The sequence below is a fragment of the Lonchura striata genome, chromosome 4 (assembly GCF_050655825.1).
Source record: "Lonchura striata isolate lonStrDom1 chromosome 4, ASM5065582v1, whole genome shotgun sequence".
Taxonomy (NCBI): Eukaryota; Metazoa; Chordata; class Aves; order Passeriformes; family Estrildidae; genus Lonchura; species Lonchura striata.
In genome coordinates, this window is record NC_140706.1 from 24,052,639 (window position 1) to 24,069,148 (window position 16,510).

Genomic DNA, 16,510 nt, shown 5'->3' on the forward strand with positions numbered 1-16,510 from the left:
GATCACTGTCATTCACACACGTTGCAACAAATGCTTTGATTGCCATTAACTGGTAATAGATGAAACCCAAGCCTTCTGTGGACAATGAGCGATAGTGGCATGCCATTTGTTTTGGGCTTCCACAATTTGAGATTCTGAAGTTTGTATCTCCAAAATGCATCAAGACTTTCCAGTGCTTGGAAAAACATTACAAGTACTTGCAAGAATGTCTGAAGGATTCTATTTGAAACTAGGTAAGCAGTACAGTATGTGGCTATGTAAACTCATGGATTATTTGTAATACTAATCCCACTGGAATAAAAAAAAAAAAAAGGGACAATTTCAGAAGAATTTTTTCATTACTGTTCAGTTACAGCTTGACATAAGGACATTAAGGAACATTAAGGAAAATTAAGGAACTTTAAGGAACATTAAGGAACATTAAGGAGATGAAGTTGGTTTTCAGTGCTGTTTTGCTGCCTATTGCAATGTGCTGTCTGCACTGGAACTCCTTTGAACAATGAGTCTGCTTTTGAGGGAGCCACTGTCCCCCAATAGCACATAAAGTTTTTGACTCAGAGGTACACCAAGGCTGTAATTCCATGCTATCCTGTTTTTGTTAGCAAAGGCAGACAAAGAAATGCCTTTCTGTTCTTTTTATTCTTTCCATCTATGACTTGTGCAAATTCAGGGGGCTGTAGTTCAGGTTAGTGGAATGATTTTAGCTTAAAAATAATGTTTGCTGCAAGAAAGAAGGGAAAGGATTTGAGAGGGAGCCTGGATCATTATAAACTGAATTATAAAATGATTAATTTCAATAGCCTCATGACTGCCAGTATAAAAGAGATGCTAAATATTACAAGGTGGAATATCCTTAAACCAGCTCTGCTACTACAGACTGGATCTTGTGAAACTAGTACCATATAAGAAGATGCATGTATTATTGAACCTGCTTGGACAGAATAAAAAATAAATTCATTGTCTAGTGTATATATAAAATTCAGTCACCCAGCTACTACCAAACCTCAGTTAAGGTCTGGATATATTGATTTTTTTCAGTGGTGGGCTCTGTTAGAAGAAAGAAATACCAGCTATTATCAAAGCCAAAGGATACAGTATTTACCACTCTCATCTGAAAAGGGAGGTGATGTTTCTTTATTCTTACTCTTATCATTCTTGTACTACATACTTCTCTTTCAAAATAGGGTATCACCACCAGACTATGTCAGAGCTTGGCTGGAAGTCACTAAATTGCAGACTCCTGCACTCCTTGTTTTTTTTTTTTTTAACTTTTGGTTTTGTTTAACTTTCCTCTTTGTCACAAGAAAACTGAAAAAGACATCTCAAAAGAGGTGCTTAAAAAAAACCAAAAACCAAACCCAACAAACTTTAAACCAATTTACTACTTTTTCAGTTTACTTTAAAAAAATGTAAGAACTCTATGATTTTTGTGAAATATTTCTGGTATGTCTCATTTTAAAAAATTCAAACCCAAGAATGATGAGATATGTTTTCCTCTGAAAGTGATCCCTAGCATTTCCAACCAATTAAGTCAACAAGGCATCTTAATTTAATGGCAAAGTTTATTCAGTTTTTAACAATTAAATGACAAAACATTTAAAATTTGCAGTTCAAAACATGCACATTCACCAAATGCCAAAAGACATTTAACACTGCATAGAACTGAATGTATTACTGAAAGAACTATTTAAAAAACACAGTGCATTTAACATCCAGTTAAAACGAAACCTGAGAAACTACCATAAACACCAAGTCAAAAAATCTTCATTCATGCAGCTTCATAATTTCCACAACAGTTTCAGCATAATGGCTTAGTGGAGCTGTAAAACCTCACTTCATCTTGAATGCAAATTTTGCTGTTTCAGACTGACCGCCTTCTGCAGCGGTTAACACATATCAAACACTGAAAATCGTTACGAAAAATTATGTTGAAGTAGAAAAACAATATTAATGCATTTATGGCTTCTATGCTACATTAAAAGAAATGCTATAAAATATGACTTTAAAAAAAACCCAAAACTTGTTCTGGTCACAGCTTTGCATTACAAATCACACTCTACATGAAAATACTTTTATTTCAGTATCAACCCTCAAAAATGCCCAACTTTGTACACCATTGCTCAGATGAGTAGTCCTTATACTCACAAGCAGTCCAGTTGAACTCTATAAGAGTAGTGGTTTGCATAAGCAGGAACCAGGTTTGGAATGCTAAAATATTCCTTTGTTTAATAAAGATCTATTGGTTAACAGCAAGGAAACTGGGGGAGCGAGGGCAGCGAGGGGGAAGGAGAAACTCATTTGTTGAGTTTTGTATCCAGTGAAAACATCCAGTACCAAGGAAGCTGAACTGACAAACTCATTTGCTTACACAGCACTTAGCTTCTCGATATATTATGAGCAGACTTTTAACGAAGGCATTAAAAAACAGGGATCAACAACCACCATGCATCGCCTCAGAACACTTAGAAATAGTGCCTCATGCAGACAGAATGAGAAATTCATCAGAACTACAACTGCTTTTACACAATACACAAGAAAAAAAGGGAAAAACTTTTCTCCTTAAATTTAACACATATTCCAAATTACTCATCATTCAAGATGGGTTCAAATGTCATGATACACATCTTAAGACAGTTAATGCTCATCTTTGTAACAAGGTGAATTTTATGGATGCATATGGACATATAAGAATCTTCAGCTATCTCTTAGTGTTTCAAAATATTTTATTTATCATTTTATACAAATAGAATGATGACTAAGTATAAATCTGTTGAAACTGCTTTGCAAAAATATGTGTAAAATTAGGAAATGGCAAGAAAAAATTCCAGATACAAATTGTCAATAGGTTTGTTAAAATTTGTTTCCATTTACTCTTTTGAATAATTTCTATATATATGTATGTATATATTTAAAAATAATCAAGCACAACTATTTATATAAGATACCCGATTTTTTAGTGGCACAGGTTCATCTTTTAGATGGAAATTTTTAATACCAACTTGCAGTGCCCATGAAAGAGATGGAAAAGTCCACGTGAACTCTCTATTTAATACACTTTTGAATTTTTGAACAGTAAGAACAGAGGCATTTTAATGAGCATTTCTGCCTCAACTGTTCTTTTTTCCTTTAAACAAACATCAGCAGAATCCCCTTATTTTAACAAAGGTATGCCACACTAACAGGATAGAACTAGATTATATTACTGTGTACTTAACATGAAAATAAAAGTGCATATTGTATACTTGGCCTGATTTAAAAGTGGGCACACATAGTTAAGACAATCTTGTATTTAAAAATGGAATTGTATGAGCAATCAAAACCCACTGTTTTTGTCATATTTGTCTTTTTTGCTATTTTTAAGAAGTGGTATCTTTCAACCACTAATTATCAGAAAAATTAGAGACAGGAAAAATTCATCAGTAGTAGTAAAAAAAATGCACTTCGTGAAGTACTCCTTCAAATTCTGAAAAGATGTAAGCATGAAATGCTGTGATAACTTACAAACCCTTAAATTAATCTGAATTTAGGATTTTAGAGTTGTTTCAGTCATTTTCTTCCTTTTTAAGATAGTTAGTTTGGGATGTACTGTGTGTTGTTTTCTTCAACTGTATTATAATGGTAAGACAGAAATTTATTTGATAGGAAGAATAAGAGATCATGTAAATATCTCACTGTATGTATTTCACAGTGTATTCTAATCTATATCTGCATAATTAGCAATTCAACCAATTAGAACAGAAAAAAAATTGCCCACAAAAAACCTATATATAGATTAATTTTATATGAATTAAGTACACAGAAAGATTATAAAGGAGCAACAGTGTAATAGTTAATACCAGAAATGTTTTGAAGGCAGTCATTGTCCCTTGGATGACAGAAAATAGGGATCTCTTTTTAGGAAAGGGGCATGCCCCTGAATTTTTTCTTGCCTTAGGTCAAGTGATTTGGCCCTCCCATATTGATCCATCTATTTATCTATGCCTGCAATGGCTTTTCTGAAGGCAGTTCTTGTCTGCGTGACTAGCAGTACTGTTTCTAGTTCCCTTTCTCCTTGTGCCTGCTGTTTAAAGATCACTCTGCACTCGTGAGAGGAAGACACTGCATAACATGCATACGAAATGCAGACTGCCTTCCCACTGATACACCTTCCTACACATGTGCTTTTAGACAGTGCCTTCTGTTGGGCTTTCTCTGTGTATTTTTAAGTTTCTCTCAGAATGGAGGATAAGAAACTTGGATAATGAGATTAATTACATGTTAAGCATTTAGCGAGATGAAAGGCAAGGAGGTAAAGTCACTTTTAGTATGACAATGAAGGAGGGCAGAGAAAAGATGGCACTGGATGACTTGTTATGATTTGGAGAGCAAAGAGGAAATACTCAATTTAACAGATCACTGGGGATATTGTTGTTCTGCTTTTCCATCTGGTTGATCTCCATTGAAAGGAAAAAAGAGATCATTCCTATGCAATGCACAAAAATTTACTTAACAGTAAAACCAACTGCTACTATAAAAAAATTGTATTTTTAATGTAATTATAGTGGCTTTTAAACCCAAAATTAAACATGGACTAAAGAGTGGCAAGAATTAACTAAATTTTAAAGTTCAAGTAGCCTTTCTTAGTTTGAAACTTGACAGTTGTTGGATGGTAAGTTGAGAAATACCAAGTATAACTACTTAAAGAATGTATCACAATGTTCTCATTTAATACTGCTCTCTTTTTTTTTCCCCTCATACCAGTTGTGTATCTTTTTCTGCAGTCACTTCCTCTTAATTTTAATTAAAGGTGAGAGTATATAAGTATTCTGTATGACCAGTAAGTTGTAAAGAGACTGCAATGTATTTCACACCTTTATAGGAAGTGACTTTAGTGCAAATAAACCACTACATACCATAGACTAACAAAGGGCATGCTTTGCTCTGTATTTCAATGTATGCATTTCAAATAATCTTAGTATAAAAATGTTGAAAATTTGATTAATTTTAAAAAATATGTTTAAACAAACTTTCTTTTGAAGCTACAGTATAAGCAGATACAACTAAGCATCACAAAAATAATTAAATTTGCTAAAGGGAAGTAAGGCAGAGCAATTCTTAAAAATTGAATAAAGTATTACGTGTACTCCATTATACAAGTTGGCAGCCATATTCAACATACACAATACTAAATGAAAGTAAGGGGAAAGCTTGTATAAGGCCAAAGGTGCAAAGACTTGCAGTTTTGAAAGAAAATGCCAAAAAGGCCACTCAAATTAGACTCACTGTACCTTCTCCCCAAGTGTGGAGACTCAAGCATGCAGTTCTGAGATCAGGACTGGAGATAGTTTCCTTTCAAACTGTTTCTAACAGAAAACATTTATGGAACTTCTTTGGCAAATGTTTTTAGATTAGTTTGACACAAACATCTATGAGCATCTTGACTCAAAATCTTTCTTAAAGAAGGTGAATTCACACCATTAAGATACTGGGTTTTTTCAGCACTTGTTGAAATCAAAGGCTTGTTATCAAATGTATTTAAATATACTAACACTTAAAAACCTTCACAGATGCTAGCTGATCTGTCAATGTAAAGTACATTTAGCAACCACTGCCCTTCTAGTATATGACCAGTATTGATCCAGTTTCATTGTAAAATAAGCAAGCTGGCAAGATACAAGGTAAATTCCAATCTGTTTACAAAGGCTAAGCAAATACTTGTTAAAAATTTAGAGATGGTGTGTTACAGTATAGTTGCACAGTGCTTATGTCTACTGAATACACAAATCCAAACTTTATGGAACAAGACCATCATAGATCTTTTGATGTCTGATAACTGGACCATGGTCGCAGCTCCCAGCAAAGATCTAGTAGCCTGTCTCACAAAAGTAACAACTAAAGCCTAAATGTCCAGCTGTGTTTCTTCACCATTCCTCAGGCCTTTGCTTTGTGGTATCATAAGCTCTTATGACTTCAGACTGGGAAACAATTCCATTCTCATCTTGAGAGAAGGCGTAGCCATCTACAGATATAAAACAAAACAGAAACAAATTAAGTTTTGATTGTTTTTATTTTTTTTAAGCTTTAATAAAAGCAACTTAACAAAGATGAATAGAGGGGGGATAAACCTCTTTTCAACAGTTAGTAAAATCCTGTGCCATTTTTTACAGAATTTTGCAGTTATAAAACAGCAGAAAGAACTCTGCACAGTATCTTGGGTATGAACGGCAACTTAACCACAGGCAAAGAACATGGTCTAAAAGGTTTAGGATACTGCACTTTTATTATAAATAAGTACAGTGAAAGGCAGAATTTTATTGCTATGTTATTAATGGATATTAATTTTTGTCAGTGAACACTTACGAAGCAAATTTTGTTGCAAAGAGTCAGAGCGATACAAGTTCACATGGTTCTTCTTAAAAACATTCTTCAGTAGTTGGGCTCTTTCAGTTAAGCTAGAGAGAAAGCAGACAGGTGAAAAATATTTACTTACTAATTACCCTATCCCTTTATGTTTGAGTCTGCTCAATGGAATTAATTGTTAAATGAGAAGTGTCCATCCTCCTTTTTCTTTTTAAATTGTGCCTGATGCCATAATTAAGATTATGATTAAAAGCTTGCATGAGGACAGAAGATTAAATTCTGATCCCTGGTAATGATTTTACTTGTCACAGTGCAGGCAAAATATCTGTTTGAAACATTGCTGTGTGCTGACAACACAAATAAATGAATGATATTGTGAACCTTTGAGTGTGACTCCTTTAGAAACACACAATGTAAAGGGAAGGTACTGTCTTCCTTGATGTAGCACAGCTTGAATAGTGCCAGGCTGAATTAGTCTTTTTATCTTACATAGAAAGTGCTCCCAGCCTCTGTTGACACAGTACCCCAAAGGGATGGGAAATGAGTGGAGGGAAAGCCACGTTCATGGTCATCAGCTGTGTGTACAGAAACATTATTTCCATGAAAAGTGCTCTAGAAAGAAGCTTTCCCCAGGAAACTCTAAAAAGTGTTTTTCTGGAGATCATACCCAACTAACAAACTACTGTTGCTGCTAAGGTTGGCCACTTCCACCCATCTCCATCCTTCCCAGCACTACTGAGTTGTGTTGTTGTGTACACACACTTGGGTACCTTTAGTGTGACCCAAGGTACTCCCTATTTCAGCCCAAGTGGAAAACAGTAGCATTAAACATTTTTTAAATTGAGACTCAAGCATCAGCCAAATGCTGCAAACTGTAGTGAAACAAGTAGCAAAGGTATTTGGTTTCCTTTCTGTCTTATGCTGAACTTTTTCTAATAGGAACATACTAAACAAATACCAGGTAGATGAGCCATAGCTCAGAAAAACTGCAAAATCTATCGTTTTATAATAACATATTAAATCTGCGCAAGGGACTATATTATAAAAACCAAACTCTTCAGTGTCCTCTTGATTTGATATTCACTGTGAATTACAGCCTGTGTTTCAAGAAATACCAACCTATAACTTAAACACCTCAAATGCTGAAAAATCCAGCCGAGTCTCAATGTAAACTGGTCTAAAATTAGTTCAATTAAAAAAGAGATGTACCTTATGTTTAATGTGAGTATATAGTGATTTCATATTGCTACAGTTTTGCTAGATTAGCCAAGTTGTCTCTTGTGCAATGATGTAGTAAGAAAAACATATTTCACACACCTTATGTTACCACGTTTTGATTACTCAAATTACTTTTTAATATTATTGTGAATTAGTGCAACAGACTGACCTTCCCAGGCTATCAACCAGACTAAGTGGTGCAAAGAAGGGAACTAGACTGCCTTCCTTACTAGCTTACCATTCAAGTCATTAAATTAGAAATGTTCATTCTTTCTTAAGTGACTCTATACTTATATATGAAGCTGAATCACTGTTTAGAGCTGGAGAAACTAATGGTTTATCTCATCTTTCTGTTCCCCTCTAGTCTGGTGGTTAAAGCATATGGTGAAACCTTGGCTTTTCCAAGTTGGAAAAGGAAAATAAACCTAAAATTTTCACACCCATAGAGGAATGCTAGCTGGAAAATCTGAAGGGTAAGGTGATAGGCAGGGGAAAATGTTTCTGTGGCCATGTTTTGAATGAAAAGATGTAATGAGACTTCCTTGTAAGAAAAAAAAAATTTGGTACCAATTCCAGGAAGATAGTTGCCATCTGCTGACTGAATCAAGAATGGAGAGACTGAAACTGAAACTCATCTTACTCTCAGTCCTTTCCTAATCTAACTCTCTGGGGATTTTTTTTTCATCCTGCTTGCTCGTCTATGCTGTGTAGGAGACTTCTTTTTTAGTTCAGAGCTGTAAACTGTTTAAGTGACATTAATAAAAAATTAGAGACTGAAATCCAAACTGTTAGAATACAGAGAATGAATAAATAAATCAGTATTTTCATGTAAAATTAAGAGGCCAAGGAGGTGGAAGACTATGGGTACACTTAGTTACAGTTATCAGCTGCATCTCCTTTGCAATACATTGGTGAAATTCTATGAAATGTTTGACAGGTGTTATTTTCTAATAAAAATATTTTATTTAAAACATTAGCATGCTTATTATACAATTCTTGGTACCATTATTCCTTGCTTGTATTCCTGAATGGAATGTTCATATTGAATCACAGAATCACTAGACTGGCAGAGACCTTCAAAGTCATCAAGTCCAGCCTTGACACCTCAACTAAACCATGGCACCGAGTCCCACATCCAGTCTTTGTTTAAACACATCCAGGGATGTGACTCTACCACCTCCCCAGGCAGACCATTCCAGCACTTCATCACTCTTTCTGTAAAATCTTTTTTCTAATATCCAGTTTACATTTCCCTTGATGCAGCTTGAGACTGTGTCCTCTGGTTCTGTCAGTGCTGCCTGGAGAAAGAGACCAACCGCCACCTGACTACAGCCACCGTTCAGGGAGTTGTAGAGTGACAAGGTCACCTCTGAATCACCTTTTCTCCAGGCTAAGCAACCCCAGCTCCCTCAGTTGTTCCTCACAGGGTTTGTGTTCTAAGCCCTTCACCAGCCTCGTTGTTCTCCCCTGGACGCACTTGAGCCATCTCAGTGTCCTTCCCAAACTGAGGGCCCAGAACTGGACACAGCACTCAAGGTGTGCCCTCACCAGTGCCAAGTTCAGGGGGAGAATGACCTCCCTGCTCCTGCTGGTCACACCACTCCTGACACAGGCCAGGATGCCTGTATCAGGATGGCTTTGTTGACCACCAGGGCTCACTGCTGGCTCATGTTCAGCTGCTGTCAACCAGTACCCCCAGGTCCCTTTCTGCCTGGGCACGGTCCAGCCCCATTGTCCCCAGCCTATAATTACCCCCTATATTGCAGGGGGTTATTGTGGCTCTTGGACTTATTAAATATCATCTTATTGGACTCTGCCCATCCATCCAACCATTCCAAGCCTCTCTGCAGAGCCCTCCTACCCTCCAACAGATCAACACACGCTCCCAGCTTAGTGTCCTCTGCAAATTTACAATGAAAGATTCAACACCCTCATCTATGTTGTCAATTAAGACATTGAACAGAATTGGCCCCAGCAGAGTCCCCTGAGGGACACCACTGGTGACTGTCCCCAGCTGGATGAAGCACGGTTCGCCAGCACTCTCTGGGCCTGGCCATCCAGCCAGTTCCTAACCCAGCACTGAGTGCTCCTGTCCAAGCCATGGGCTGCAGCTTTTCCAGGAGAGTGCTGTGGGACACAGTGTCAAAGGCCTTGCTGAAGTCCAAACAGACAACATCCACAGCCTTTCCTGCATCTACCACGTGGGTCACCTGGTCATAAAAGGAGACCAGTTTTGTCAAACACAGCTTATTTTCCTAAACCCACCGTGTCTGGGTCTGATACCCTGGCCATCCTGTAAGTGCTGTGTGACAACACTCAGTATAAACTGTTCCATTACCTTACCACGTACTGAGGTCAGGCTAACTGGCCTATAATTACCAGAATCCTCCTTCCCACCACATTGTGAATGGGCACCACATTGGCCAGCTTCCAGTCATCTGGAACCTCACCAGTGAGCCAGGACTGTTGGTAAATGATGGAGAGCAACTTTGCAAGTTCATCTGCCAGCTCCCTCATCATCCTGGGGTGGATCCCATCTGGTCCCACAGATTTATGAACACCCAAGCGGCTCAGCAGTTCTCTGCCTGCCTCATCTCGGATAACAGGGGGAACATTATGCTCCCTGACACCATCTGGTAACCCAGGAGGACAGTTGCCCTGGGGACAAGTCATCTTCCCACTAAAGACTGAGAAAAAGAAGGCATTAAGCACTTCTGCCTTCTCCTCATCTGCATTTATTGAGTTCCCTCTCTCATCCAAGAACAAAGGTTGGTCTTACCCTTCCTTTTGCCATTAATATATTCTGTAAAATAATTTTTTATTCTCCTTTACAAAAGTTGCTAAATTAAGTTTGAACTGAGCTTTGGCCTCCATAATTTTTTTCCTACATGCTCTGGCAACCCTCTTAAATACTTGTTGAGACCTGACCCTCCTTCCAAAGATGATACATCCTCTTTTTATTTCTAAGTTCCTTCAAAACTTTGTTGCCCATCCAGGCTGAATGCTTGCCTCACCCAGTCATCTTTTGGCACACAGGGACAGCCTGTTCCTGTGCCCTCAAGATCTCTGTTTTGAAGCACACACACCTTTCCTGGACTCCTTTGTTTTTAAGGGCTGCTTCGAAAAGAGCTCTCTGAATAAGTCTCCTAAATAGTCCAAAGTCTCCCCTTCAGAAGTCCAATGTGAAAGTCTTATTGATGTTCCTCCTCATTTCACCACATTTCATTGCTTAAATGGTAAGCAGTGAAAAGACTACCTTAAACTTTTACAAGAACATGAAGTATGCATATGTCTTAGTTAATGTATAGTGAAGTTTCCACTGCTGGTAAAGAAAATACAAAATACATAGGAAATACACTTGAGAAAAGTGCCTCAGCTATTCAAGTATTAAATTCTGTTCCTTTTCTATTTTTGAAATACTGGGGCTCTCTATTATAACTCACCCTGTAGCCATTCAAATGCATATTTAAATATCTACATGTGAAGCCAAGACGACATGGTTTCATAATTAACCAATGTTAGATCACAGTAATACAGTAAATGCTTATGCTTATTATGTGTACCTATATGGACAAGCAGAATATTAACTATTTTTGAACATGAAATGTATACCTTTACAGGCAATTAAACACAGTTATAGAAAAAAATTATTATTTTATGAATTCCTGTAACCCTCACAGTAAAGAATTTCTACTAGTATCTAAACTAAACTTACCCTCTTTCAGTCCTATCACTGCATGCCCATATAAACTCTTTTGGCTTTCTTGTAGGCTCCCTTCTCAGTAAACATTCAGATACATGCTGATTACAACAGCTATCCACTTCAAGAGTCCTGACCTGTTATCTGTGGAAGCTGAGACTTCTATTTTGTTCTATATTTCTAAGATGGGAATGAACAGAGAGGAAAAATTTCTCACTCTTTCCCAGTTACCTTTTAGTCATGCAGTGATTTATATATTCTTAGGTTATTCTGGCATTTAATGAGAACACATCCCTTCTTCTGCTGTAAAAGAAAAAGGTACTCCCACAGATATACACACTAGAATAAGAAAGTCTCATGTACATATCTTAAACAGATGTAGAGGACATTCCTCACCCATTTAACTACTTACTCTGTACTGGTAACTAGTTAATCTGGGCTTATGCAATGTTTACAAATTGGAATCAAATTTTTCTAGATGCAAGTAAGTCAGTTCATCAGACCATTTCTTTAACAATTAATACTTTCTCCATAAAAGGTTAAATTTTGGCTATATCACCTCAATTTTAATACATTAAAAAAATAAGTGAGGGAATAAAATCTTGAGAGATATTGAGTTGTGTAACATCCAGTGATTTGCATATAAGATGGATGCTTGTATCCTTCAGAAATACTGGTCTAAAAGTAATTGTGGAGAAGAATTAGATCTAAGAAAGATATTCTGGCAGGTTACTAAACAGCTGTCATGGAGCCCTTATAACTATTTAACTGTGGGATAAAAAGGTAATTACAAAAGCGGTGGTGAAAACACCAAGCTCATTTTACCTATATAAGAAGGTATTTGGAAGACATGCTTGGTGTAGAATGAGGAAAAAGCATCCTGCCTAGTAACTGAAGTTAAAGTAGCTGAATTGGCAATACAAGGGAAGTCTTGGGAATGCAAGTATGAAACACTACAAAGGTACGTTACCTTACTTTTTTCTATACCCACAAGACGTTCCCCTTTTAGCACCGTCTAGTGCTAATGTCTGCTTTCTTTTCTGCAACTCATTCTTCTACAACTTTTGCTCTTTGCAAAAGAGCACAGAGCAAACATTGCTCCAAAGCTCAGCACACTGATAGATGAATCGGTTAATTTGGAAGAAGTTAATTGCTCTAAATCTGCTTCAATGACCACTGCCACTAAAGAAAAGCATCTGTAACAATCAATTTACATAACATTTAAAAGCAAGAGAACTTACTCTTGCAATCAATGGTTAGGTCTTGCAGTGATGAATGAAAAGTGAGCTTGAAGTAGGAATTGCCACCAACTAGGGGATTCTACCAGTGTGAAACTGCTGCTACAAAGACAGCATAGAGAGCCTGATAGGAGACTGCATGCAGGTTATGTCCTCTTCTGTAACCCACCACACTAGACTAGGAGTTCCATGGGTGGCAGGATGAGCTTCCATGCCTCCTGGAGCCCTGGTTTCTCGTTACTAGGAAAGAAACCCAACTAGAGACAAAAGACTCTTGTGAAAGTTCTCACACAATCTGGATATTGTCCCATTAAAAATGGTGTTTATCACCTTGGTATCTGATGTAACATGATCTCAACCTGGTAAATCCTAGTAAACAGATTCTCATTGAGCTGGAAGAGGAATACAATAAGACTGCTAAAATATCTTTATGAACCAAAGGTACTTTCTGAAAATTGAACCTCTAGTAAAAGAAGTGGCTGTGTTTTTTCTGGTCTCTTTCTGTGCATAGCTTGGTAGGAAAAAAGTCTTCTTGGCTATGCTTTTTGCCATGAAGATACTAAATAACAGCAGTCCAAAGAAAAGAAAGAACAGGAAAATCAAGTATCAGCAGTTTTGGCTTTTTTTTAGACTTCACAAAACTCATGAAAATCAAGACAAGAAAAGAAAGCTCTAGTACAGCCAAATGGCACTAATGAATTGGAAGTGGGGGAGAAGGGGATTTTGCATTTCATACATTCAGCGAGTGCTTGCTACAAGTTCAGCTTGGGGTTAAAAAGTCAGAAATATTTTAGTGAGTGCACACCTTTATGCTGAGTTTACATGTAGAAAATGTCCAATTGTTCAGTTTTACCTTCTCCCTTTTAAAATTATCTGCCTGGTCCATGAAGGAGGACATAACAAGGGAATTCTTGTGGAGTCTTAAAAATTTTACTTCCTTCATATAGGTTAATCAAATTAGTTTGCCCTGGATTGGAATTAAATACAAAACCAGCTTGTTATATTCAATTTCAGAAAATACTAGACACATTTATGTAATTTTTGTAATTTTTGTTTTCTGTCCTTAGGCCCTGTTTATGGCTATACTAGAAAATGATGCAGATTTAAATTAATTTTGTTCTAACCCATTTTCTTCTTATTTTGTTTGTGAATTAATTGTTAACACATGCAAAAGTCACAGAATTAGAACTGCACCTCAAGCTTGTTCCATACATAAGAACCAGAAATCAGTCAATTACAAACACATCAGTTAAAGCTTTTGATAAAAACCTCCATATAAGCCTATGAAAAAACACATAGGCTCAGTAGACCTGAAGGTCCTTCACAGATGCTTTTCATTCGTATGGCTTTCGAAAAATAACCTTTTCTCTTTGATACATGTATAAAGCTAAAAATCTTTAGCTTTATTTTTTAAGACAATGTTCTACAGATTTTTACTGTACCTCTTGCCATGCACAACTGCCCCAGGATCCTCAGACTTTGCTTCCAACTCCTGAACTTCATCTACTAGTGTCTTGTAAGTAGCTCTCTTTACCCTGTAAGTACATGCAAAATACTGCCAGACTTACTCTTCTTGAAAGTAGAACAACAGATAGTTTTAATGCTTATATAAATATTCAATTTATAAATCCATTTCCTCAGACTTAAAACAAAGATTTACAAGGAGAAATATCAAAAAACAAATCTAAATAACTTATTTTATAATCTGTTCTTGCAAATTAGAAACAAAAATTATTTATTAATAAAACACTACGATTATTGAAACATTTAAAATAGCAATAACTCCTGTAATAATTTTTCCAAAACAAAGACGGTAAAGAATAACTTCATATAATCACCATAATTTATCTTATATAAACCCCAGAATTGATCTTAAATTGTTTTTATTATATTAGTAATTATAACACACAATTAAAAGTCAGTACTTTCTTCTGTAAACACCGACATTTCTGTACTCACACTTTGCATACTATATCAAGAAGTAAAGCTGTCATAGGAATACACAGAAGTCCCATCCAAAACACTCCAGAGCTGAACATCATAGCTGCCTGAAGAGAAAATGCATAAAATGCAATGTCATGACAAGAACGAGCAAAAAATCGTATAAATATCAAGTAGTTTGTTGAGGCTATCAAAAGCAAATTTAAATTAATCATTCTAGTCTGACTAATGTGAAATGGAACTTGAATTCCTTTCTAAAATCCCCTGAGATGCAACATAAATCCAGTAAATAGTAAGCACTATTTCATGCTAAGAAGCTGGTAGAAAGATACACGGCTTGGCTCTTAGTATGGGGGAATCACCCCTCCACAATGCTGCTCTATGCCACTGTGTTGATTACAGGCATTTCTATTGAAATCAGATTTATCAAAAATCCACCCTTTTCCAACTTTCTCAATACATTATGACCGGAGTTTTCCAATTTGCCATCTACTCTAAGAGGATATAACATTTTCAGACCCCTCATTTGAATACTGGACACTGTTACAATTATCCTGCAATGTAACTTGGAGCAAAGTTTTCTCCCACACTGTACCACAGTTCCCACACTGCCTCAGACTCCTGCTAAACAGATTGCTTAAAAACAAGAAATAAGGAAACAACCATTTATGCAACATATTGTTAAATGAAGACCTAACACATTAATACATGGTGAAATGTTTGAAAACCACATAATTTTTTTTATCTGTGTATTTGTTTTTTTCCTATACACCACTATATGTAATACATAGGAATTTCTGCTGTTCATAACTTGGTCTGTAGAAATACTAAAAACGAAAACATATTGAATGGCCAAAACAAACATCACAACATATGGACATCAAAGGAAAAATGTCTTTACCCTTGTAATTCATGCTCAAATGTCTACATGGATAATATTATGGATGCAAAGAGTATGATAAATACTTACTGAAGCATGTTACTACAGGTTTGAATTGCAGTCAGTATTAGAAGTATTTTATAATGCAATTTGATTGTAGAGAGGCTGAAAGTAATATCACTACACAATAGTACACTTTCAAATCCTTTATTTCATTACTTGGAGACTAATTTCTTTCACAGATTAATCCTTGATATGTAAAATAAATAAAAATTTGTACTAGTTTTAATTAGCAGACAAATAGTAGGTGGCTTGCAGTACCTGAAATCTAATTTCTCAACATACATACATGAACATTTAAGAATTATACTCAATACGTAGATATATGAAAATAGAAGTGAATTATTTTCGGAAAAAACCCTGATTCTCAGATAAGCAAAAAGTTCAATTTACCTTGTTTTTGTATCCAAATTCCTAATGACATTGATTCTTTAGAAAGCATTAGAATGTACTTTAAAAATGTGGTAACCTTCCCATGGCTATCTTAAAAGGACATAGATATTGCCCTGAGATCCTACTAACTACTTCTCTCAACAGCTGCTAGCAAAGGTGTAAACACTGAGCAGTGGCAGGTTCAAATTAAAACAATTCATATTTTCTAAAGGGAAAAAAAGAGAAAATTTTGTATCAGGGTGAAATATATTAGAGGAAAAAATGTATTAGCAGTCACTTTATAAGCAAAACCTGACTTTTGACATATTTGATGAAATACTCATTTTCTAAAACAGGAGCTAATAGGAAATGTCTATCATAAATGCATTTTGCAAGTCATTTTATAATTAAGTAGCAATTATTATTCCCTTCGTTCCCTTAAAAGCAAGGAAAAAGCAAAAAAATACAATTTGAACTAATTACAATTAATACTTCCTATTATTAACAACATTTTTATATTTACAAGAACATAGCAAAGAGCTGTCCTTGTGTTAGCCACCCAGTATGAAATGTTTGCTGGTGAAACAGCAAAAGTGATAATGTAGGTCTTAGGATGTTAATTCTGACCATTGTAATGCTAACTATGAATGAAGGAACAACTGGTGCCTACTATTCACTCCAGCCAGCCTTTGGCTTTACAAATGAACAACATGAATTGAGGTAAAAAAAAAAAAGTTTTTCTGCGTCATATTTGAAAGCCTG

The 16,510-nt window shown here is 36.1% G+C and overlaps 1 protein-coding gene across 7 annotated transcripts in view; it reads right to left on the minus strand.

Moving 5' to 3' along the window:
- Positions 1–1,544: 1,544 nt before the first annotated feature.
- ATP8A1 (ATPase phospholipid transporting 8A1) overlaps positions 1,545–16,510 on the minus strand; it is a 105,578-nt gene continuing 90,612 nt past the window's right edge. For all 7 annotated transcript variants that reach the window (XM_021553144.4, XM_021553948.4, XM_077782826.2 and 4 more), the window contains 4 exons: positions 14,455–14,543; positions 13,938–14,030; positions 6,340–6,431; positions 1,545–5,998 (listed from right to left, as the gene is read on the minus strand). In XM_021553144.4, coding sequence (XP_021408819.2) covers positions 5,901–5,998; positions 6,340–6,431; positions 13,938–14,030; positions 14,455–14,543 — 372 coding nt within the window. In that variant the 3' untranslated portion in view covers positions 1,545–5,900. The remainder of the gene's footprint in view (positions 5,999–6,339; positions 6,432–13,937; positions 14,031–14,454; positions 14,544–16,510) is intronic.